This window comes from Wasmannia auropunctata, unplaced genomic scaffold (genome assembly GCF_000956235.1).
Source record: "Wasmannia auropunctata unplaced genomic scaffold, wasmannia.A_1.0 LD335996.1, whole genome shotgun sequence".
NCBI classification, from domain to species: Eukaryota; Metazoa; Arthropoda; class Insecta; order Hymenoptera; family Formicidae; genus Wasmannia; species Wasmannia auropunctata.
The window spans coordinates 2,860,780-2,887,537 of NW_012026894.1; the positions used below are offsets into that span (position 1 = coordinate 2,860,780).

At 41.0% G+C, this 26,758-nt stretch overlaps 1 protein-coding gene across 2 annotated transcripts in view; it reads right to left on the reverse strand.

Annotated features, from left to right (window-relative positions):
- The window catches only part of LOC105453706 (transmembrane and TPR repeat-containing protein 1-like), a 122,718-nt gene that overhangs the window by 49,644 nt on the left and 46,316 nt on the right, over nt 1-26,758 (reverse strand). The window contains exons 1-5 of one of the 2 annotated variants that reach the window (XM_011695871.1): nt 26,195-26,748; nt 18,382-18,559; nt 3,325-3,398; nt 1,191-1,322; nt 595-667 (exon numbers count right to left, since the gene is read on the reverse strand). In XM_011695871.1, the coding sequence (XP_011694173.1) occupies nt 595-667; nt 1,191-1,322; nt 3,325-3,398; nt 18,382-18,546 (444 nt within the window). In that variant the 5' untranslated portion in view covers nt 18,547-18,559; nt 26,195-26,748. Of the gene's footprint in view, nt 1-594; nt 668-1,190; nt 1,323-3,324; nt 3,399-18,381; nt 18,560-26,194; nt 26,749-26,758 lie in introns of those variants that run through there. The other variant, XM_011695870.1, reaches the window with a different exon arrangement.

Consider the following 26,758-nt stretch of genomic DNA (forward strand, 5'->3'; position numbering starts at 1 on the left):
GGATAAATCAATATTATACAATACGCTTCTCTCTCAATTGCCGTCGAGGCTTGATCTGAAGCTTGATTTTTCCAGTTAATCCAGTTACGTGATAAGTTGAGGGTACGCGGACGTAAATGGATAAATATAGTCACGGACGTCCCTGCAATTCCCCGGATACTAGAAGTGCAGACAATGTCGTTAATACAATAATAACAAAGCCAGGTCGCTCTTGCCACTCGTCTGCAAAATCCCGCGAGACCAAATGCCACGCACGACCGAATGTGCATGGTGCTTTAAGGGGACTCCAATCCTCTTTGACCATTACCCACTCATCTATATTTCACATCGTTATAGAGAAGTCTTATTCTTTTCTCTCTCGATCTTTTAGGTGTATGATTGATTGCCCTCAGTAGCCAATATTACAGTGACAGTGATGCATCGAATACGTCGCCGCGAGCTCGTTTTGAGACACAAGATTTTGTCACGGATTTATTCATGCACTTTTATCGCGTATTATCAAAGAGATTTGAGAGATATGCCAATTATTGTTTCTATTACGTATAAATACGCGACTTTATTTGTTATTATGCTACTAAATTTATTTTGACTTACCGAAACGAGTAACGCTGCAGCACGTCTGGAAAAATATCTAGAGTCGTCGTTCCATTTGGCTTCGAAAATAGACCTGTAATATACATGTACGGTAGTAGCGCGGTGACTTTTTCGCGTATTGCGGAGATTATATTACACGTCTAGCGTCTTGAATACAAAAAACGTAGCAAACACTGCGCCAGTACACTATCACTATGATTAATAGCGCGCCTAGTCAATGTTTGAAAAGAGTTTTGCGCTCCGACACGGAAACTCGAACACGCCGAAATATTTTGGCCGCATTTTCTATCGTCACGAGAAGCACATTTACCGCTTTGGGACATGCTACACAGAACTCGTGGTGATTTCATTGTCGTTGCACGTACATAATTTCCGACGGGAAGCGAATAAATTTCGTGCGTCTTTCTCGTCTAGAGACTCTAATCTTTCGAACGCGAACACACATAAATTAAGATTATTGGATTAATCCTATTGACTCTGAGGTATTATAAATAACTAAAGTTAGGATAGCTATATCAATTTAAAGTTTACCTCAAGACATTAAATCTTACATTTGGCCGGAACGTACACAACGCTCCGAACACTTAAACACTTACCTCTTGATTGAATGCCAGGAACGACAGAGATCGTAAAGAAAGTTTAGTACCAGAACAGTAACGCCAGTCTCCTTCGCCAACATCGATAGGGCACCCAGGCAAACGCTGGACCATACGTATGCCGTCTGCTGGCTGAAAAAAAAAGACAAATATTTGGAAATTATTAAACAATCATGAATTGGATTTTACATTTATATCTTTCACGTACTCGGAATGCACAAATCGATTGACTTAATTTTAAGCCCACAAAAATATCACGCGTTTCAAATATTATTATCTCCATTCGAGTATTATACAACAATTATAGATTTATAGAAACAGTGATTACAACTAAAAATTAACATAATGAAATACAAGCATTTTATAATTATTATTATGATGTCTTGTAATTTTTTTATTATAAAAGAGATATTAAGCACAGTTTACATGATACAAAAATGATATAAATATATTTAGAATTTAAAATATTTTTATGTAAAACTTTATTTTAAGAAACAGCTAAAAGATCTTACGTTACAAGTAGAATATTCAAAATCTCTGTATACTGAGAAATAATACTTGAATAATACAACTATATTTTTGCTTGTACAGATGTATTTCATAATATTTCCAATATATTTTTCTCTTATTCTCGGGTCGAATAGAAACGTCGGTATCGGGAAACAATTCTCACCAAGAACATTGATCCAAAGACATGTAGGATTTATACGTTTACGTCGGTCGGCATGTACATCAATCTACGTTGAATGACAGATCCGTTCCAAGATGTCGTTCGGGATTTTAGGAACAACGAGATGTGAGACCGGTCCGCCGAGACAAGACCGCGGCGGCTCCTCGGGTACTCGCTCATAAAAACGAGGCCACGGCAAAATGGAAGTGTTTCTTACAATTTACATCAACGCTCTCTAAGTAAGATTAATAGTAACTCGCCGCGCAATAATGGCGGAGTGCGAATGGAGAATACACCCCACTTCGTAGAGAGGTAAAGCGATCGAGAATCGAGAGAACAACGAGAGTCTTGACGATAAGCCAAATGTATAATTGAAATTAATCATCGGTCGGCTTAATCGCCGAGGGATTTAAACGGCGAGGCGTAAACGGTCGAGAGAGGCTGAATTGAAGGCGGAGGAACTAAGAGACACTAGTTAGATAAAAAGAAAGGAAAAAGGTGGATAAGCATAAAGCAGGGGGAGGGGGCGATGAGGTAAGGGGCGGAGGGAAACGAAGAAGAAAGAGTACTCAAAGGCAGCCAAGAGTAATCAATTTCCTAGGTTCGAAGACAAGCATCTTACCCTTCCGCCAGCCATTGGGCTAGCCCTACAGACGGAGTTTTACCTTCTTGTCTTCTGCAAACGCTCTTTTATGTTGGAGTACCGAAGCCTCTACGGAAGCTTTTTACGCTCTCACAATCGAGTCCGTCTCTACAGATTTTTCGTTACGTCAGGCTCCTCTCCGCGCCAGTTTATTAATGAAATTTTCTTGAAGTTTACAATTAAGCTTCTTTACGATTAATTAAACTTACGGCCAGGAATAGCGACGTGTATCTACCGTAAAATGAATATTGCGAGAATAATGTCTCTTTGGAAACATAATTGAAATTGTTTTGTGCGTCGAGTCATTCTTCTTAGCCCTCGCGCTGAAGATCGATGTGAATAACCCCGGGCACATTACGATCCCACGTAACTATAATAGTAGTTTGTAGGGTAAATTAGTTTAGTTTATAATTTTCGGGCTCCCTGTTCATGAGAACGAATGGGTCGTTGTTTTGGCGTCAGGCTGGCGTCGTCGCGACGTTAAGCGTCGCCCGACATTCTTGACGTATGCACAGCCCCTAAGTTTCCCCCCTAGTTTACAGGTGGGAGGAGAGGGGGGGGATATCAGCTGGATTCTAACTTCTAGATAAACTTTATATAAACGTAAAGCAGCGCGAATGCGGAATTTTTTCCGCTTAGCTAAATTCTCTTTTTGCGTAAAACTTTAAGATTTTTTGTGTATCTTTGCTAAAAAGATATAACAGATATAAGAAATTTAATATAAATCGTTTGTGTTTGTATATTCGTTAATCTTAAAGAAGATTAAATGCCGGGAACTTCAGAAAGACATAAAGACTTAAGTTATTAAATTACGTACTCACCCATGATAGGCAAGGAAGGACAGCAAAAAGAAGATACACGCTAGAACATCCGCTCTGCCTACGATGCCAGTCACCTGCAACATGAAATGAAGTAAAATATAATACAAGAAGAGTGATATGAGCGACGTTGCCGCGATATATAAGCTAGATACGAATACTTTTATCTTCAATGTATATATATATATATATATATATATATATGTATGAGGTATACATATATTATACGTGTATAGTGTACTCGCTAAAAACTGAAGTGCTCACTTCAGCCTGGATTTCAAAAATTCTCTTCACTCAACAAGTTGCGGTTATACGAAAGCAATTCCTCGTCTGGATCGCTTTTGTCTTAGGAGTGAAAAGAGACCAGTAGAAGCGCAATAGAGGCAGGGACTACGTCTAGATCCTCTCGGAAAATAGGAAGCGACAGCCTGATATTGGATTTAGCGGTGTAACACGAGAAGGCTGATCCGGAAGATGTGTGAAGAAGCCAAACCAAAGATCTCGTTCGTGACAAACGAGATGATGGACAAGACGAGCGGAGTACGTGAAAGTGTGAAAGAGAAAAGAAAGTGGGCGGGGTTAAGATTGTCCAAGTTATCGACAGCCCAGCACGAGTGAATAACCGAGATTCTCAAGGATCAACTCCAGCCAGGGAAGCCGACCTGCTACCGGAAGCTGGATTTACCCGTCGTACTCATCTCTCTTCCTTCCTTCCTTCCGCCCTGCTGGGGCTAGAGTACCAGGTGTACCTCTAAAATTTACGAACCCCGTCTATCACGGTGGGACGGCCGACCTCCCACCTCTTAACGAATTAATTCCACGGAATCGCGAGGATACGATCTGCGAGGGGTCGCAGAAACTGCCGGGGCAAGGATAGCGAGAAATCAGCGAATTTCCTCTGGCATAAAGTTCTTTCTGAAGGAAACATGTTAGAATCCCGTTTGTTAAGCCGATTATATATAACCGTCTAAGGTATTATATACGTTATTAAGTTAATATATCTTCCGACATACGATATGACATTCCGATTTGATGTGAACTAATTGTCTCGAATTTATCATCCATTGTAAATTAAAATATCATTAATTTAATTTGAGTTATTTGACATAAATATTTGAAATAACGTGTGGTAATATAGCGCGAAGCTAAATGATTCATATCAACTTTCAAGCGAATTGTTCGTATCTTATCTAGCAATATATTGTGCTCCGATGTGCTTGACAAATAATTCAAAGGTGAAACAAAGACCATCACCGACGTTAACATTATCATTGAATTGAGAACTGTAATTATAGATACGAGAGACATTGATGAATATACGCTTTCAGCGACGCGAAAGAGAGACAGAGAACGGGGGATGCAATTAATCATTCAATTATAGCAAAACAGCGCCAGGAGGAATAACAACTAGCATTTATCTTCCAAATTTGGCGTGAATTGTATGTAAATACGAAATATGTGAAATACGGGTAAAATACACGAGATGCACTTCCGATAGTGAAATGCTTTGCATAAAAATGGCAGTACTGAAATATTAACAGTGCGACATTTAATAATGTCCTCTTCGAAAAAGACACTATATTGCATGAGACTTTACACCGCACGGCTGATCGAGTACTTAAACAAACATCGAACATTCAAACAAAGTCTGCGGAAGATAAACACTGAGTTGACGTTTCATTACAATCTCACTTTTTTTTTGCCATATATCGCTATTCATGCTCTTGCAGCAAGTGGACCCGGAGGAAATCTTGCTCGGGGAAACAATACTCCGTCAACGTCAAGGGGAATGAAGGCCGAAGCAGGATCCGCTGGAAGCAAGGAACCCACAGCCGAAGGGTCTGCTTAAGATAACAGAGATTACGATGACCACTTTGCGATAGATTCCTTCACGCGCCTCTTCGGCATCTGTCGGATTTATGGCGAGGGATAATGGTCAATTGCGGAAAAAGAGAAAAATGCCCGATGGGGAATTTGTCCTGTAACTACGAATGATGGGCCGTTCGAACGATGGAGAAACAAAGCGGCGCGGGTGGCGCGGAGGATAAATGAATGATAAAATCGTTTATTATGCGCCAGTGGTCGGGTAGAGCACGTTTGTTTCAATCCACTTTACATCAATATTGTTCACGTATCATCAATGTTTCAAAATCTCAATAGACATGTGCCACTTTTCATTCTTAGGCGAAGGTATACGCGCGAATACGTTACTGAAATAGATATTTAACGTATAGATGATGATCAATTACGTAAGTGCGTTCCACAGTTGCGCAGTTACATACGAGTCGTGGGATTTATACGACACAAATAGATATGAGCCAGTGAAGGTTCATGCGTTTGTTCGATTCGATACTAGTTTGCTCTAGTTTATACTTAGCGAACTCCATTAGCATCTCACTCGTTCTGGAGTTCTAATTGATTATATGAAGTGTGCTACGCTTCCTTGAAAGTTCGCTCGTTATTTCGAGGTATCCTCGGAGTTTCTAGTCTTCTTTAAATTCTTTTTCTTGTATCATTGTGTCCTTTTTTTGTTTCCTTTTTTTTTCATTCCCGAAGATACGGACTATTTTATTTCAGTATAATATTAATAATAATCACCTGCATCGGTATGTCCTACGCAAGTTTTATGCAGAACGTTGTAAAACTTCTAAATAATATTATTTCTCATTATCATCTCATTTCAATGTTATTTTCCCGGAAGATGTTCGAAACGCGTTTTGAAAATCTATTAATAAATTACATATTCAATTGCATAGCTTACGAGTGCTTTGTACGAGCAGCACACTACACTCAGTGTATTATTGTTGCATTTGCACTCCACTTTTGTTTAACGAATCGAGCACGTCTACGCTCGGGTAATACTAATATTCCCACAATTAATTAATATCATCATTTAACGTGGTGAACCGCAGGCAGCATGGCAAGGGGAGAGAAAAGTAGTGATGTGTATCAACGATGACGCGTAACGCCGTGCAACAACGCGTCAAATTTCCGGTAATACGCACGAGCCCCCCCGCGTGGGTCAACGTCACAATCAATTGTACATTAACGAAAGATTATTCTGTGATAGAGCATGTAATGAGTACGACCGTTTTAATTAGCTGATTCGTGAATGTATCGCGGGCGAGCGAAACAAGCAAGTAAATCAAACCATTATTTTAATATCACGTCCCCATTGTTCCGTACGATTCGGTTAACTCACGTTCGTTACATACTACATAACACTCATTAAATTGCTCGCAATTGTACCTAACACGAACACGCCAGGAGGTGAAGGTGCAGCTGTCTCTTCTCTGTCGACATTAAGTAATATTTCCGACCTTGCGGTACTATATATTTATCATTCTCTGGTCATGATCTAAAATTAAGCGTTCGCAGATACCGTACGGTTCGCGCAGGACGCATGCTCGGCACAATTCGCGATCCGCTGGATCTCCCGTGAAGGAAACGGGTCCACGCGACCCGGAACGATCGCGCAGCTTCATGTTTAATTTGACCTGAAACCGAGCTCTGCGGATAAACCCATCCTCCCGAACCAATGTCCCCCTCTTTCCCTCCCGCCTCTCCCTTCCCTCATCCTTCGTCCCTTTCCGCGCTCGCAAAATTCATCCCTTCTGCGAAACCGAGCGCGGGCCGGAGGGTTTCGAGTCTCTTTCACTGGCAATATACGCCGATACGGCAACGACGTCGTAACCACGAAACGACAGCTCGGTCACTCGGCTCTCATGCTGTAACTGAAGCGCGGACGAGACGGCTTCGCGCGCAGGGCAACATTGCCGTGAAGTATAACGACGTCCAAGAGGGAACATCCTGTTTAAAACGTACACGGTAGCGTGATTACCTTACGCCGTAACAACGAGTCAACTGCAGTAAACATCCTTGCAAAATAGATAACGCAGTTAACGGCGGGGCTGAATAAAAATGCTTTTCGTTTACGGGTCAACCGTCCGTAGACCGATGTTAATAATCCTGAAATTGCAAGCACGAGAAGCCGCGAGATATTGCGTGGAGAAGGATGAAAAAAAAATTGTATGTGAAATTATACATAGAATTTCACATTGAATTATTATTTCTTGCAAAATATATGGGTATAATTAAGATACGCCATACATCATGTTACTTTGATATTTATCCACGTTGTGTTTATAATGAACACATTTTTTTGTTGTGTCCTGAGAGAGAATAATTTTCCTCTGTAAATTTATATGCCTGTACAACAGTGAAATATACGCCTGTATTATAATACGGTCATATTTTTATATAATCTCATGGTATAACAAGAACGTACAATTTCGGTATATTCCAAATGCGTTCCGGGGACCGGCGGTTATATTCGCGCAATATAAGCACGTACGAGACACCGACGGTCTCTTGGCCTCTTTAATATTATAGGAGGCTTTAATAAAGCCCCGGCTTCTTACAGACTGCTAGCCCCATTCTCTCTCCTCCGTCACGACGACGACATCGTTAAAACCCCTTCCGAACTTGCCCTACAAAAGGCTAACGAAGTGGGCGAATGCCGAAACGATAATGAGAGACCCAGTAATATCGCGCTCCAGTAATTCGTAATATTATAAGTAACTTATAAAAGTAACGTATCAACTCGTTTATTACATTGCCGATTCGAAGCACGGAGCGATGCTCCGTATTTTTATTTCCATTTGCAACGCTCCGAACGATATTCTGACAAGCTTGTTAACTTCGTCTGTACTCCATGTCAGCTGTTGGCAGCACGAACGGAGTGGAAACGGCGGAAGAAAAGAGGCAGGCATTCGACTTCTAGCTTTCTCTTTTTTATGTGCAAGTGAATGTTCTTTTTAGAGCAATGATATAATTATGATCTTTTTGCCACGAAATTTAAAACAAATGTATATAAATATTCACGTTGACTTCTACCATAAAACGTAAAACGCACGATGATTTTACATACGTATTAAATAATAATACATGAAAGAAAAATATCAAAAGAGAAATAAAATACGTATCTTGTATCAAGATCTTGTATCAAGAAGATTAATGCAATCCTTTGATGCAATCATCCTGTGAAATCTTCGATTTCAATTAATTCTTGATCAGATTCCGGGGTTGTCTTTCCGCATTGAGAATCTAATAATCGTTGATATCGCGCCGGAGATTTCTCGAGCAACGACTGTCGTGGGAGGGTTATTTTCTCGCTCGTTCACTAACCCACCGCCGTCAAACGGCAAGCTGCAACCGGTTCACCCTTAAGAAGTTCACCCCTCTTCCCCCACTCCCTTTCCTTCTTGGGCAACGGCAATATCCTTTAATGAAACGTCTAACCGCTCGTACGGAACACTGGGATGATCGTCGTTGCGGCCACTATCAAAAGTATTTTCTCTATTTGTCCTCAATTACCGTCAGCCTGCGGTTCTCCTTGAGTTGAGTCCGGGAGCGGAGGTCGCTAGGAAGTTACAGGAGCAACTTTTGTGGAATGGAACTTCAATTGGCCGCACGTGTCTCCATCCACGCTCTAAAGCCAAATAAGGGACACGTTCGCCTTGTTTTATGGTCTGTTCCATAGAAGAAAATGACGAAGTTTGCGTGTCTGATTTTATCCGTATGGCGTATTCATATTATACGTACTACGTACCTACGTCACAAAGATATTTCGCTGCGTTTAGGCGAAAATCTTGTTATTATTCCTTTCAAAAGTGAATTTTAATCAGCTCTCATGTGAGTATTACAGTAACCGGGGACATGAAATATGTAGCGCGACAAATTAAAACATTTACGTTAGAAAAAAAAAGAGTTGCTCAGGAGAGTTGCTCCGGAAAATGCTTTGTGTGCGAGAAGGATTCCTATGATCTTGTTTGCACAACGCTTGTGAAAGTTCAGCATCGCTCTCAAAGGACATATATCTATAGGGATGCATATGTAGATAGCGTGTACATCGGATATACGTTCAGCGGGAAGTTTTCTCTGCGTCGTGGAAAGGGGAAAACTGACAGTGCGGAACAAAGACACGAGAACGTAGGCGCGTAACGCAAAAATGAACGAGGAAAATTAAACTGCAGTACATTACCCCCCCCCCCTCTCCACCTCCCCTCTTTTAATATACTCTATTTTAACAGATTACGAAACGTTGCACACTGAAACAAAGGCTGGTTCAATTTTTCCCTCAATTTAACCCGTTACATCCGAGCGAGCTCGAAGACATGCTTCTTACATGGTCGCCGCTTTCGCCCGTCAGCTTGTGCGGAATTTTTTAAATCGTTGCTCTCTCTCTCTCTCTCTTTCTCTCTCTTTCTCTCTCGCGACTTCTCATTCAACTAGCTTCCAACTCTTTAAAAAGAGGATACGTTTTCGAGATTGCGAATGAAGGAGACCGGGCGAATACTGGTACTCCTTCTACGCTAATGCGGAAACGCTGGAAATGCTTTCCGGATGTCCTGAAATATTTCTCGCGCTGCAGTATAAATGATTTCCACATTGGAAATGATAAATTACAATGTTGAGACTCCGTGCGCTCGCTGTGTTCGCACGTCGGGAAACATTCGTTTCTCCGCACGCCCGTTTTGATCCGACATAATCCTCGCTCGTGACCGTTCTCCATAGCGCGGCGCAAATTCGAGTTTCGACCGTAACGGTCGATCCATCTCGTCCGGAAGTGAAGGATCCGTCGTCGTATCACGCTGCAGCTGAGAACAAGGCCCTGGGCGTGGAGAGAATTAAGGGATGGAGGGGTTGACGGGGGAGAGGGGGCAGTAGGGCGAATACGCTTGGATTCTGAGCGTTATGAATTGTGCAATCAAGACTTGGAACTCTCGGCTCCAGACTTCAACCAGCTGATACCTTCCTACTTCCGGCTGTTTCCGAAAGGGACGGCGTGACGTGAGATATCAGTGAGCCAGTGATATCCCTTTTGTATCTAGCGTTGAACGCGAGGAGAAACGAGAAGAACGGAGAGGCACACAAGTGCGTACATTTTACGTAACGAAGCCGTTTTCGAACGCGTCCGCGTTCGCAAGGTGCAAACAACGTGAGCTCGAACCTTTGTGCTTAATAAACTATTCTGTCTCATTTTATTGTTCACGTCGCGAATGTATGTTGTATGGAGCTGCACTTTCGCATGCGCCTCTCGAACTACGATCGTAGACAAATGTTTCTGCTCGCGTCACCAACTTACGGATATTTTCTGAACATCGACTACTCGACGAAACTCCTTTGGGAACGGAGCGACACGTTTCCTGTAACGTTTCGACGTCAGCTCAAAGAGGGAGGAACACCACTGGAAACGGGGGAGAGAAAAGTTTCGTCCGCGTGAAACGAGGTTACCTCTTCTACTTTGAATCGACGTCCCACGAATCGTGCGCGGAATTACGCTGCCGGTAGTCGCGAATACCATCGCCATGAATATTTCACTGCGGGATTTCGCAAACGCACGCGCGGCCAAGAGGAAACTAGCGAGGCGGAATCTTGCCAATAATGTGTAAGTGCTTTTAGATAAATTGCGTTTATATACCGCACGTTAAAGCAACAAGAATGTAGGGCTTGCATTGACGTTGGTACATTTACATCGAGTTCCTTCATTAAGCCTCGGAATACAAAGTACATACGAACTATATTTGCAAACGGACCGACCTGAGGCGCGCAAGAAGAACGTCTCGAAGTGAAAAATATCAAAGGGTGGCGGAGAACGAACAGCGACATTGCAGGGAGCAGCAAAACGCTTGCCGTAGCGAAAATATTCGCTGTTGAGAATAACTCCCGTTTTTCTCGGCGAATTAAATTTTTCATTACGAACTTCTACTGCCGTGAAAATTCAACTGCATCGTCTCAGCGGCGGCGGCGGCGGCGCTTCCGTTTCTAGCGGCTTCGCTCGGAAAATCCGCCGAGCTCCGCAGCAACTGCGATATTTTTTCCTCGCCCAAAGGCGAGGAAGGCGGCCCGACATTCTTTTTGTCTTCGTGCAGAACGGACGGCCGTGGGATTCGACGTGTAAACGATATCACCGCCTGTCCATTGTGCCCGGCCGATAATTCTTTCCGCCTCGTCGCCAAGAAGCCGAGAAACTTTCGGCTTCCGTACCGTGCTCTTTCCTCCATAAATCAGAGATAAATCACTTTTAAACTCGCGCTGTTAACTCCAGGTCGTCGCCGACTTGGCCGACCGACGCTCGCGGATTTCCCCGGGTGAGAACGTCGAAATCGATGGTCCACGAGATAATGAATATGTCTCCCGGAACCTTTTTGATTTCCGCGAAAGGACGACGGCGAATCGTACTTAATTAACAGACTCGAACGTGCAGCGGGATAATTATTCTGCTCTTGAAATTTTAATTTTACAGCATTCGCTTTTATCATTACTCTCGTTGGGACTTTTATCGGATATGTACGGATAATAATGTATGTGATATAGAACAATAATGTGCTTCCTTCTACAGCATAAAATTATTTGGTTGCTTATTACGTAACAGCTGCTATCGATTTTTTCATTATATTATTTATCGTATATTTAATTTTTTATTAATTATTTTTACATCTCGTCGTGTTCATACATTGATAAAATAAATTAATATAATTTTGCAAATGGTTGTAATTAACTACGAATATCAGATCTTCGAGTAACGAATATACATGTTTACTTTTTAAATGCATTTAGTAAAAAAAAAAATATTAACAATACTTGTAAGAAAAGATCTTCGTACTGACAATAAAACAATAGTCTATCAGCAAGCTTCAGTAACTGGATTTCAGAGTCTGCTCGTTCACGTAACTTTTACGGTACGTCGTGTCTTAACATCGTCGACCATCACGCAACGCTACTAATGGTACATATACCTCCGATAAATCGCAATTCCTTCCAACATGGCGAATGACTTTGTTTTAGACCACACAGAGATAAAACTGTACGTTCATGAAGACTCTCGGTTTCTCTCAGTTTTGTTTCCTTCTGCATTGCGGCAACACATTCCGGATATGACATTGTCATTATTCTCTTTTCCATTTCTTCGATTCTTCGAATATATTTACTGGTATTGTGTCAACAAGAATACTGGTATCATACATATTATGATAATAAACGAAAGTGGAATTAATATGCTAATAACATGTAATTGAATTCTGATATCTATGCTATCAAATTTTATATATACATATATATATATGTATATGTATGTATGTATATATCAGACTTATCAATCAATTCCGACGGCCGACTGTCGAGGGAATGTATAATCTATAGAAGCTTTACTAATTCCGAGATACTGGTCATCGGTAATCCATAGGGATTCGTGAATTACTTTGTTAATCTAGACCAACTGGTTGAGCTTCCCTTAATTTAGTAACCAGGCTATTATATGTATTAAGTACAATTATCCCTGAATATATCCTAGTATGAGTGTGCCATACCGTATAATACATATCCGTAGTGCAGTGAATGACGGGCACAATTTCCGGGATTCATATAATTTTCAGTGGTTATGCTAAGTGATTCATCGTGAAGACTGAATGCAGGAGTTCATTTACAAATTTCAAAAATTATAGCGATAACGCGCCATCCTTCATGAATTCATCCATTTTTAGCTTTATGATCAATTTCCAATTTTAGTATCGTAAAATTTTCAACAAACGTATTCTCAGTGTGAAGTGAAGAAATTTCATGATTTCCGCTATGCATAGAAGGAAGCAAGATGGATTTTAGAAGGTATCTCTGCTCAGTATCGATCTCGCGGAAGCAGTAAAAATTCGAAAAATAAGGTGCTAACTTCGCAACGTCCACGATTTTTTACGAATGATTTAACCGTGGCGCAATACTTGGGTGATGCTGTGCAATGCTCGCTGCTGTATCCGTGTAAAGAGAAAACAAAGAAAATAAGACTGCCATTTATCACGGGGTCTCGTCTGCGCATCTCGCCGAAATTTTTTCTTTTTATATTTTTTTTGCAGGCACGTGGTGGTCTTTGTGGACAATCTTGTTGAATTTTCGGAATACAAGGACTGTTGCGCGCGAAGAAATGCTTCCGCTTTCGCGTCGGGGAAATCGCACCGTGCTGCGGAGGCACCTACGATTTTACGAATGATTTAACAGGAATGTATCGTCTCCTGCCTCCCTGCCTCCCGCCCCCTTCCATGCTTCCCAACAATACCTAGAAAACATTCCGGTATGCACGTTGATGCTCTTTAGTTCCTTTGGACGAAAAGAGAAGGCATTGGGGACGCATCTCGCTCAGATCTGTCTTCCCTCTTTATTCCTGCCCTCCCTCCTCCCTTTCGCGAGTGTTTCGAGCGTATATAGCGGCTTCTCTTCCGTGCATCGTGAAACGGAACACGTATTTTGTTTTAGCCCACCCGTTGCTTTCGACGGTACATGCGCACAGCGGAAGAACCCCCTCCCCACGTTCTTCTTTTTCAATTCGATGGATGCTTTGAGTAAAGACAATACTACTAAACAGTTTTCAAAGGTACCTATACTGTGCCGAGTAAAAACCCAAGTCTAAAACAAGCTGTTTACAAACGTATACGCTTTTCTGCAAGAATATTAGCCATTTACCTGTGTCTCGCACAATGAGATCTGTATATTTTATACTATTTATTCGTGAAACATTGAAAAATAGTCCATATATTCCGTCTACACCATAAAATTCTATTTTGAGCATCCTACGGAAAACGAATATTGCGTAAATGGTTGAGTTTTGTTATCACTGTAAATTGCCCCTAGCCATATTTCTCCACGTATGAGATAAACAAAATAAATACTCGAGAGTATAAACATTCATGCTGACTAATTAATCTTATTATCACGATATGTAAAGAGTTAGCGAATTAATGTCCCATTTTGTGCTGATTCGAGTTAGGTGATAAAGTTAAATTTGGTGATAAAGTGGAAAGCAATGTACACTATTATTGTATTTCGCTTGTAACTTACAATATTATACGCGGTATACATAAATGGGCGAAGGTAGATAAAAAGGGGAGAAAAAAAGAGAGAACGCGAAGAATGAAGAGGTACAAACAACGGTATAAGGCGATTATTTAGCGAAGCTTTTAGTCTTAGCGATTTTTTAGCGAACGCCGTTTTTCTAATGTACACTTTCCCTTATGGAAATCGTTTCGTTACGCTCACTTAATGGACGAGGTGAAATTGAGCGTTCTTCATGTTCCATTGTACGAAAGGGAGCGCGCTTTAATCCGATAAAATAGCTGTAATTTCGAAGAATTGTTCTTCTTCTTCGCCGGGCCTTATACGTACGCGAAGAACAAAAGTGTGAGTAAAATAATAAAGTAATATTCAACGGGAATCACTTAGCCGGCTGAATACATTTCCCCGATCCCGAATAGATGGACGGCGATTTTACAAAATGGCCGGTGTACCTTCGCCGAGGCACTTCCGAGGCGATATCGTGCGATCTAAATGTTCCAATTCTAATCTAGGCTACTTTCGTCGTTCGCCCGCGGCATTTGTCTCATCGGATAACGCGCGAGGTACCTCGCCGATACCGATGAATGTATCGCGAAAAATCGATACATCCAATTTCATGTGCAAATCATAATATCGAGCGACTTTATAGCCAGAAGCGATGCAGACGATCGTGAGCATGAAGAGATCGCATGATACGCGGAATCGTAAGATCTTATCGAATAACGTGAGTGTTTTCAATGCAATATTGAAACGAATGAATGTAGATAAGATAAAGGAGTCTTAAGATATTCATAAGCTCATAAAGAAAGGACGATTTTTATCCGGGTTTTATCCTACTATTTTTACAGAAATGTAGCGCTAGCAAGAAATAGTAAAAGATAACCTATTATGCTATTCAATCAAATATTTTAATAAATCACACTATTTAATTAATAAGAATCTATTATCGGAATGAGAATTTTAACAGTACTTTTTAACGCTTAAAGATTATATAAAAGTAAAATAAGATTTTTGAAATGCTTTCAAAAGAACGTATTTAATTCATGTATTCATCGTCACTTCTGACAATCTCGTATTCACTCGCCAATCAAAGACAGACGGGAATTGAACATTTTACGGAAATATTTTGCACAAAAACAAGAGAAGTGTAACGAGCAGTCTTTGACTCAGACGTGCGATTGCAGCTCGAGCAAAACCGTGATTATCTTTGATGTGTTATTCCAATAGCCGCATACGTAAACGTTCTTCAGATTGCTGAAAGCCAGTCCAATCAATACACACACACGAGTTTGTTAGCATATATATAACGAGTATCAAATAATAACATATTATTATCTTCAGTAAGTTCAACATACACAAATATACTTCGATATATTACGAAGAGTACTTTTAATCAGCCATAAAGCCTGTATTTCTCTAAATTTCTAATAGATGGAAAAAAGAGAGAAATCAACATTTTCTCCTTGCTTAAAAATCAATATTTTCAGACTCTTTTGTACATGAAACGGATTATTACTTTTCTAAAGAATCACTTATCGATCTTTATTCTAATGACAAACAGACTTATCATGTCTGATGTAAAAAGATAAACTCATTATTCAACCGATAAATACTCGGTGGATTCTCCTTCCAATTAATTAGTTGTACGAACACGAGTAGAATGCGGCCTATGTAATGAACGGCAACACGAGCATGGTAATTGATCGATCGTAGAGATTTCCGCGTTCGGTGACCGAACGACGAAGTCCGGGATGACGGTCGGGCAGTCTCTCTCTTCACCCGACAGCCCTTCTTCTTCCGTCCTCGCAAACGCGTCCTTTGTTCAGGCCAGTTTACATCGGACCAAAAGCCAAACGCTTCAATGGCGTTGTACTTAATTAGTGAGAGATTCCTTTCAGCGGTTCAACGAAGGACTTAATTCAGGAACTGGCGGCGCTTTCACCCGGCTGATCATTTTGGCAAATAGAATCAAACTGTGCAGCTTGATTTGACTGACAAAGAATCGACGATTGCGCCGGTCGGGACAACGATAATATGATAACAGATCATATATCGTGACAGACGCGAAATGGGAGCTCGATATAACCGGCGTTCCAGCGAGAATCACTTCATGTCGCGCATTTCCCGATTGAGACGAAAGATTTCCGATCCTTGTGCATATTTGATACTACACACGACATGGCATAATTTATTAATATCGAGCTAATGAACGTTTCGTGACAGAAGAGTATAAATCCAAAAAGCATGAGAATTTTTTAACGGCACATATCGTATAAAGGAGTTTTATGCCGATTCTGTGTAACGATAGAGGCAAAGTGATGGCTGATTGATGTGAAAATATTTTAATGTTTAATGTGAGTAAAAACCGTTCGCACGAGTGGCTCGTTAAGCATCTCGAAAATACTTCCGCTGGAATACATGGTATGTTATGCCGCGTATGACGCGCTCTTTCTGCCGTTTTCGAATCTGGAAATGGCACTGATTGTTTTCGGTCAGGAGATATTTATGAAATCAGTCAGATTTTATCTGTGGCGCGCGGCAATTAAAAACGACAAAAAATGTACTATCTGCAATAACAATGTAGAAAAAAATTGATTCTCCGAGTGCTGCTGCATGCACGAGATGATCGCGCGCGGGACACGTATTTTCCGCTCCGCGCGGAAAAAATAATCATGGATGGCGGAGTATTTGATCTGAGTACACGTTATTATCTGACTTGGCCGTCCGCGTACGACATGAACATGATATCACAATAGTGACACCGGCAACGAGGGTTGCCCGCGTGCACGCAACGAGTAATACATGCAATACCGCACGCACGTGATGTAACAGGATGCAGTGCGTGACCGGCAAGCAGGTCGAGCTTGTAATGGGCAGACCCGGGACTTGCGAACCAGTGTCGTGTGCCGCCAGTAATTCCGCTCAAAAGGCACGATCCCGTGCTAATGACGCGGAATTCGCCTTTATCTGCGTATCTATACAATCTGTTTCCCGCACATTCTTCACGTGATTGCTTATTCATAATTACAAAAAATTACGACGCATTGATCATGATGTATCGCTTCGTTGAGCCGCGAATAAATCTGAATTCCGCGTCGAGCAGTATGTAATAATATATCAATTAAAAAAAAAATGAAAGCCCGCCGTGTACCACCTTTACAAATAATTATTTTGAGATAACATAAAATTATCGATGCGTAACCATCGATAACTACATTATCTTTCAGTGATTGTAGGATGCAGAGAGCGGCCCGAGCTCCTCTCGACTTATGTAAACTTCGACGTGCAACGAACGTATTATAATCACCGACGCATTGTTCCATGCCGTTTCTCAACTTCCTAATCTAACGCTCTATAAACTTCCATTTCCATACATAATAACATAATTTGCGCAATAACGGCGGACAAAGCTTTATAGTTATATGCTTAAGTAAAGCGGGTTAAGTAGGGTAATATTATTAACGACGAAGTTTATCATTCTCGCTGATGCCGTGCAGAAATACTTGATGGAAGCTCTCGCAACTCTCATACTATTCCTCCGGTTTATATAGTTCAAAAGAAAACTTACGATTCGCCTAAAGTAACGCGAGCATATCCTAACTAATTGTTTCTCTTATGGCCGATAAGCGCCAACGTTGATTACAGCAAAAACAAGTCTATCTTGAAGCAACAATCATTCTCTCTCTCTCTCTCTCTCTCTTCCTCCCTCCCTCCCCCCTCCCTCCCCTTCTGCCCTCTCCCCCTCTCTGTCTCTTCAACGTGGACATGGACGAACACTTCAAATTCTGTCCGTCACGATCATAGCCATAATAAGATTAGGCTAATTACGTTTATGCACTTAGGAAAAGCGGATCAGCCAGACTCTATTCGCGCACGCAGAGCGGTTACGTGGCGAGTGGACTCTACTAATCTTGTTGTTTTGTTTGGTTTAGGATGAATTTGCCATTGTGCTGCGAACCGTGCGACGCGTAAGTACATGTTCGCGAATATGCTATTGAATATTAGCTAACGATAAACAAACGAAACTATGGTATAACGAGCGATCGACTAAAGCACTTGTTCGGACAACGGTCTCTCTTTCGCTCAGAATTAGATTTAAAAAAAATTAAAATAAATTATATTTGGCTCAAAATGTTCTCATTTTAACCCCAGGAGACATCCCCGTCACATGTCACTTACCGCTTCCGTGTGCACGGGATGTGCGGCGAACAGCAACCCGGCGAGCGCTGCGAATCCCGGCCGAAGTGCAGCTACCACGAGGCTCACTCTGGTGACTAAGATGCACGCAGCGGCGTGTAAGGCGACATTCGTGGCGTGATACCACATGGGACTTAAACCCGCCATCAAGTAGTTCAACCTAAAATTAATCGAAACGGAATCTGTATTAGATACGATATTGACACAAGCTACCGTATCGGATATATCCAAAAATGTTCCGAATCAGAAAATTACGCGATGTTTTAGCCAAACTGAGACTACGCTTGAGTGACAGATCACAGATAACAGATAACGATTTTGTTAATTCAATATATTAGACTAAGGGAAGTGTAGTACCGGATTTATTTCATAAATAATTGAAATGTTATTTGGAAGACGCCGATATGGAATAGAAATAATGATTGACATTTCTATTTTTCAATAGAATTTACAGGTATTTACAGAAATAATTAATTTCTGCAGAGTTAAATAAACATATAATACTCTAATTTTTAAAACTAGTTCTAATTCTTAGAACTAGAAAAAGATACAAAGCGAATTAAACTGAGATTAAAGTTAATCTACATAAGTAGAAATGAGCCATAGACTTGTTGCGTCATCATACTATTGTATCATCAACTCGTGTGCATCTTACAAGACAATATCATCCATTAACAAAGCAAAAATTAAGATGTCTTACAAAGCGCAGTTTCTGGATCAAAGGACCACTCTGTGACACCTACACAAAATCACTCTTACTTGTGAGAAAGGGAACAAATTTCATTGTTGCCGGATACAAAGAAACGTCGGAAGATAAATCCTGTCATCTTTTTGTTTATAAAGCACAACGGATTTCAAACGCGGACGCGACGTAGTTTCCACGAAAATCCGCTTAAGTCGGCCGAAGTAATCGGATTTTAGAAAACCATTCCGACTGTTTTCTTTTCGCCGCAACTAACCGAGGAACGCCGTTTTCTTTGAACCGATTAAAGTAACTGATGTTATATATTCGCCCGTTAGCAAAAATATAATATCGACTTTTGATTCGCATGCGCGACAGTCGTGTTATCGAGACGTCCCCTCCCCCCTCTCCTCTCCCATCCCCTCTCCTTCATCGTTTCCATCGAATGGTTTCATTATTCGCTGAGAAATTGCTCGCCATTGCGAGACAACAGATGAGAATGAAAAAAATAAAACGACGTGAAGAAAGTAGAAAAGTATATATAGATCGTCGCGACATCGAGATGAAAACAAACACCGTAGTTGCTGACGCAGTCGAGCTATAATTTTGGAAGCCTGCCGGCGGCATAAGTTCGACGCCCTCGGAGGACCTGCGCTTGGCTCGTTTCCAGGTGTCAAGGATCATAGGTTGTCGGAGGCGTATCCTGTCTCTTTCTTGGCTCTAGATCAAGCAAAAAGCTTTGCGCATACGTCGATCGCAGGATAGAGATCGCAGATTTCACCGCGAAGCTATATAGTTATGTTGCAAGCTAGTGCATTTTTTTTTAATTACATGGCGAGTTGAAACAATGGCGCGAAACCTGACTCATGCGAATCGATTTTCGGTTGGATGAAGGTTTTATCAGGGATGCTCCAATTTCGCTTAAAAGTCAACATACGGACCGCACTTCCGCATTTATATCTACTTACTAACAAAGTTTATTGTTTCTCTCTGCTGCATCCACGGTTTGCAAGTTTCTGATATACGCAACGGCTCGAAGTACAGAGTATGAAGGTTGTATGCTTAGGAGCTTCTTGTTTGTTCTAACTGGTTTCTCCAAGCAGAGCGGCGTGCGCCTGCATTCCTGTTACGGAATGAAGTACATCATTGCATTGCAGCGTCGATATTACATTATGAATTATCGCACTTGGATATTAAACAGATATTGACACAGTCTCGCTATCAATTATGCGATTAAATAAACAAAGACAATTACACATCGGGGGGGTAATAAATTCTTCGTATCTGTACGTGTGTAAGCCGACATTATTTGATAAACAACAGGTAAGTATTTTAACAGCTGGTACCTGTCTTCGATCTGAAAAACACGGAGATTAATCGCCGTACATTACAAACGTCTCTATTTCCAGCCTCATTCTTCTTCGCTCTTTGCGTATAATCATTTATATTTTTCCCCTGAAGAATTCTGTAACGCAATTTGTCTTCGTCGGCGCAACTTTCTACTCTACGCGAATTTCTCCTCTCATATCTTTTATTCATGTCATCATTGAAGCTCGCTCAGACGCACAGAGGAGAGGTCTGCAAATAATTACAGACTCTCTTTGTCTATGGGCAAACAATGAAAATTATTAACTTCGATGTTCTGCTTTTAGAATATTTTACTTTATGCAATAAGACATGTATATATCGTATTAATTATATAGTGTACAAATAATTGTACACACACACACACATTTCTATTAATAATAAAGTAACAATAATAAAATAACTAATAGATGTATGAAACATTTATCAATACACTTGTTTGTTTTTAATTATGGATTTGAAAATAACAATATTGAAATAACAATATTGTTATTATAGTATATATGATATAGTATGATGATAGTATATATTATAGTATATATGAAATAACAATTTGAATAACAATATTGGAATTGTTCCTAATAAGACACGAAGGAAAGCTGTAGTCGAATGAAAAAAGTTAATTTAATTTATTTAGAGATGGCAGACAGTTTTTCTCCAAAGTAAGAAATTTAATTACGTGACTTTCAAATCGTAATTATGCATGTAATCAATTCAATCTTAAACGTTTAATCGACTTTATTCCTACGCGACGTCCGTTTGAAGAGACATGACAAGCAACTTGACTCTCGTAATTTCTGTTCCATATTATCCTTTTAATCATTTCAAATTTATAATGTTATTATATATTGTCATTACCGGCGTCATATTTTGTTATCGTAATAATAATGTTTATATAATATTAAATACCCTTGAATTGTGTATCAGACATTCAATGTGCAGATGATAAATTTTTGTTATTTTTCTAATGTTTGTTAAAACTGTGAAAAATACAAAATAATACTGTTCATAAAAAAAACACTACGAGTTTATTCTAAAGATAAAAGAAGAAGAGAGTTATTCTTTCTTAAAAAATATTTTATAGTTAGATTATATATATTTTTATACATAATATTTACATTTTTGAGCTGAAATAACACTGACGGTACACCCATCAAAAGTTACAAAACAGAAGCATAGTATGACGAAGTAGAACAGTTGCTCGTATCAGACCGCAGCGGGACCTGATACTAACTGTCTGACCGCAGGTACGCTCTTACTACTGGCTAACCACGACCGGTTCTATTACGACTGTTTGACCACACCGGCCCGTAACTACTGGCCAGCCGCAGAGCGCGATCAATACTTATCCCCGCCGTTCCGTCATTATCACTTTTGCGTTTGTGTTTCGGAACGAAACGAACGGCTCTCGCGCCAGCTAAATGAAGGGCTTTAATCACGGAAAGACCTCTGAAATCGGACACTCGTTTCCTTGCGAATAACGCGTCCCCGCACCCGCGTGGAGACGTCATCTCGCGCATAGAGATTCTCGTGTTGCACGAGAGTCTCGCGCGACGAAGATCAGCATCTTGAAAAGAAAATCTTAGTGAAGTTCCGCCACGTAATTAACTAATGAAGTTTAGCTCGTCGCTGTAAAGATGAATCGCCCGACGAGCTTTTCGAGGTAACGTTGGGCCTCAAAGAAGTCCCCCTAAAGACGTCGCATCGCAAAAAGTCGAAAGATCGGACTCTTCGTAACGAGGTATTAAAATCTTGAACGATGTCGTTAAATCACGTTGGTTTAGTTTACCTCCCACTATGTTGCCGTAAAGACCGTTTCATCTTTTCGTCTCGTTAGTATCCTCTTCCGCCTTCACGCAAGAGAGGTACGGTCGTATATCACGAAAAAGTTCTATCGTTATTAAATCTACATAAAAATACGTCGTGTAAACAAGACTAAAAGAGAATATTTACCAATTAGTAGCTATCGTTAGTCTTTATGCAATACAAAATTTTATTTTAATACCCCCTCTTCCGCCTCCTCCCAGAATCGAAAATTCCTTTAACCTTTTACGGAATGTCGAGGTAATGCACGAGGAAATATTTTCGCGCGATTTTCTCCCACAGTCACGCACGTATTTCGAATCTCGTTTCCTTTTCGATGGCGATATTGGGTTCCAACTTTGCCGGGGACTATCGTTTGCAGCCACAAGACAAAGGCACGATGATAGAGCATCGTAGGAACGCCATTCGGGCTCAATCGTGCGCGGAATATAGCAGCCGAGATACCGATTTCGACTCTCCAGTGCTGCTTCAGTGATTTAAGGGACTGGCTAACCCGTACTTCCAGTCACGTTCCTCCCAGGAAAGTGTCCAACGAAATAAATCACAAGCACGTCGGGACTTCGATCTTTGTTGTGCGCGCGCGAAGAAATTTGGACACACGTTAGGAGCGGCACCGATCGATATCCACGAGATACTGCCCACTACCTTAAGACGTGCTCTTACGTTCAAGGAAACACGTTTACGTTCTTTTGCAATTTTTATGAGCGCGTGAGCTTCTATATTCACCGTTTCTTTCTTCCTTATCTCGTTTTCTGTCTGACATTCAAAGTCGAATTATATGACTGTCACGTGAAATGTAAAATGGCAATCTCTCTAAAAGTCTAAAATATTATGATCGGGGATTGACAAAAGATCGTCAACGATCAATTATCTTTTATTGACTATTTTATCACTCCTTCGACCCTCTGTCTTCCTCTGTACCTTTTTCATTCTTATACAAGCTATCCGCTTACAGTCACGCAGGCAGATCTGATAATAGTATGAATTACGACCGTTTATACACCTTGAGTGGTGCCATGTATCAACGGACAGGCCTCATTCCTTTTCCGAGATTGTATATTGGAAAATATGGTGTGTTCACGTCGAACATGATGAAGGACTTTCTGAGAAAGGCCGTGCAGCAGGCTACCTAGCTAATATCTTGTAATCATTAAGCCGCACATCCCTATCCAGATTGCGTCTCAAAATTACACTATCGATCGTGTATACAAGCTATTCCCCGAATATATTATACGTATAGATATATGAAACTTAATTCGCGTTTTTTACGCATTATTACAAATCGCGTAAATTTTACATTAAACTGACGAGAGAAAAGAAAACAATATACTACAACTCTCATGTGTTATCGCAAAAAAAAATTGGTTAAAAGTATCCTTTGCGTGTCCACTAAATAACGCGCGTCCAGAAAATAAACGGCGACAAAAAGATACCGTTGAATGACAGTTTGGGCCATTCTAGATGGCAATAGAACAGTTTTAAAGGGCACTTTGGAATTGTGCCACCAATCAATGGTGTGCGACCTAGCTGATATCGCTAAGCGAAAATCCGACTTACGGCTCGTTCCAAATCCCTTGTATTGGGATCCGCTGGGAAATGGCCGGGGCTGGTTTCATTGCGGCCAAATTAACCTGCCGATCGAGCGTGTCCCCATAGCCGAGGTCGTTAAGGAACAGATTAAGCCGTGTTCAAGCGGAGGGAAAAGGCTCGTCTTGGAGAAAAAGTAACAAGGCGCAAAAAGTCCGTTGCGTAAAACGTTATTAAACGATTTACTACGCTTTTATTTTATCGTAAGTTTGTGAAAACCCTTTTTTAGAAACGGTGAGTTAAAATTATATTTTATACACGGGGAGTCACAAGAGGAATATAGGATAATAACTAGAATTCTATGACCGGGTAAATTCGAGCGCTCTTCAATTAAATCCAACATGATAATCGGTCGATGGAATAGCATGGCAATTGATGATGTTTCGGCGAAGTAAGCCCCCGCTGATTTGTTGTAATCCGATTTGCTCCTAATCCGTCACGAAGGTCGTCCGCGTCATATTGCGTTCAAGGGTTTTAACAGCACAAACCGCCCGTGTAAAACCATCGCAGTTGCGAATGGAAAACTCGATATTGTTGCAATTGCGTAAAACAAGTGGCGCCGGTCGATTGATAGAAAATCAACGATCATCAACGATTGATCGTTTCAATGTGTGTAAATTCGCAATGAGATAATAAAAGCCGGATCGGCTGTGCAGTCTTCTAATCAAGAATTGGAGCGCAAGCTAGAGCGCGCCGTTCATGGTGCCGCATTGGCGTATCCATGACGACGCGCAAATATTGCATGCGTGTATTAAAATTTTATTTCTACGGTCTCTTTATATACAACGCGCGAGCTCGCGCGCTCTGCGAAACGTGAAAATGGCAAAGCCGTGTCGCATCGCGACGTAATCTTCACGCGCTAATCATTTTTTATCGCGCCCGATAACCAGGCCGGCCAAACGTATGGCGTTATTCGCGCGTACGGGGTGTCATCGTAATTGTCAGGCGGGCCGCGAAACGCGCGGCTATTAAATTTGTCATTGTCGCTGAATGCAAACGACGTACATTTGTGGAATCGTCCCCACCCCTTAGCCGACCACCCCTCCTCCCGGCCGATCCATAAAAATTTCGCTGAAATTCATGGGCGATATCGCGTATACACCCTGATGGGGCGATCATTGGATCGCAGCCGCCTTTATAGTCGCCTTTAATTGTCGCTCTTTTTATCACCGGTACACAATCAGCTCGCCGGGAGCTTTACGACCGGGTGATTCGCTTTTTCACGTACAAGTAACGGGAAGGGTGGATGCAGCCGCAACAAAGAAAGAGGTAGATAGATAGAGACAGAGAGAGAGAGAGAGAGAGAGAGAGGCATGTAGAGAGATGAGCTGCCACAATTTCGCGCTGCGCGAGGCGCGGGATCGGATGCGCTCGTCTCTGCCGCGATCGTTACAACCGTACGCTGCAGTGCAAGGAACTGCACCGAGCAAGTTCTCGTGCCTTGAGATTAATCGCGTTCCAGGTTCCTCCTGCCCCGAGCATTAAACACGACGTCTGAACGCTCTCGCGTTTTGTGCACGGGCGGATAGGCGGGCGGGCACGATGATAACGTACGACGAAACTGCGAGCGGAATTAAGGACCCCGCGCCGCCGCCGCCACCGCCGCCGCCGCTGCCGTCGCCGTAGCATGCCGTAATAGAATCTCGGCGTTTATATGTGAAGTGGTTGATGCGCGGGCTGTAAAGGAAGGGAACACGGGGTTTATTATCGAATTGAGTGCAGTCGGTATCGCGCGAGTGTTTGTACAATGAAGACTAGTCGATATTGCGCAAATATTCAGTGATAAGGAGCGTACTCGAGGTTTTTTCTCATAAAGGGCATTTTATTATATTACGTTATTAAAAATTGAAGAAATTACAGAGACGATTAATATAAGGCATTGCAACACTTTTATAAATATCGACCCATATGTATGTGACACACAGAATAAATAAATCTTTATATTTTTTATTATCGGATCTTATGCCTAATAATAATTTTAATAAGAATATTTATTTTAGCGTTTGTAAAGTTAATATTCCAACATTAAAATTCCATAGTTTTGATTAGAGTTGCCACTTGGTTTCGAAGAGACGAAGAATTTCCTATAGTTTACAACAAGAGTTCTACTTAATAACAATTTTTAATTTAAATTTAAAAAATAGGCTAACTATTTATCAAAATTAAGTAGAAGTCTTGTTATAAACTGTAGGGAATTCTTCGTCTCTTCAAAATGAAACTCTAATCAGAACTATGAAATTTTAATATTGGGGTGCTGTGCGAAGTTAGCACCTCAACATTCCATGTAGTTCTAATTCCCGCTATAGTCTTTATAATTGTTTAATTGAACGAACTTACCGTGAAGTTCGATTCCAATTATGCTGTCTCGTCCGGATGGATATGTAGTAGCGATCCGTCGCGTTATCCTCAACAGGCAAATTCAAAGCTCAAAAAGCTTCGATCGTCATCTCGCGCTCTATGCCGCGCGAACATAGATACTGAATTTCATATATTTAAAGCTACAAATCTGATAAGGGGAAAAAGAAAAAAGGGGAGGGTGGGATAGTCCATCCGGACGAGACAGCATAATTGGAATCGAACTTCACGGTAAGTTCGTTCAATTAAACAATTATGCAACGTCTCGTCCGGATGGATATGTAGAAATTTAAAGCTCAGATTTGTAAATGCAAATAAAAGTTACTGACATAACATTTTATTTGGAGTCGTGTGAAGAAAAACAGAAAATACAAAATTAAAATATAACAAAACTGACACAATAAAATAGAAAAAGGAGAACTTAATCGGCATTAAGTATAGCGGACTGAAAAGACGAGTCTTTAATGATCGGACGATTATAAAAACGTGCAAAGACCGCCGAAGATTTACTCCATCCGGCGGTACGCCGAATTTCATCCAAATTAA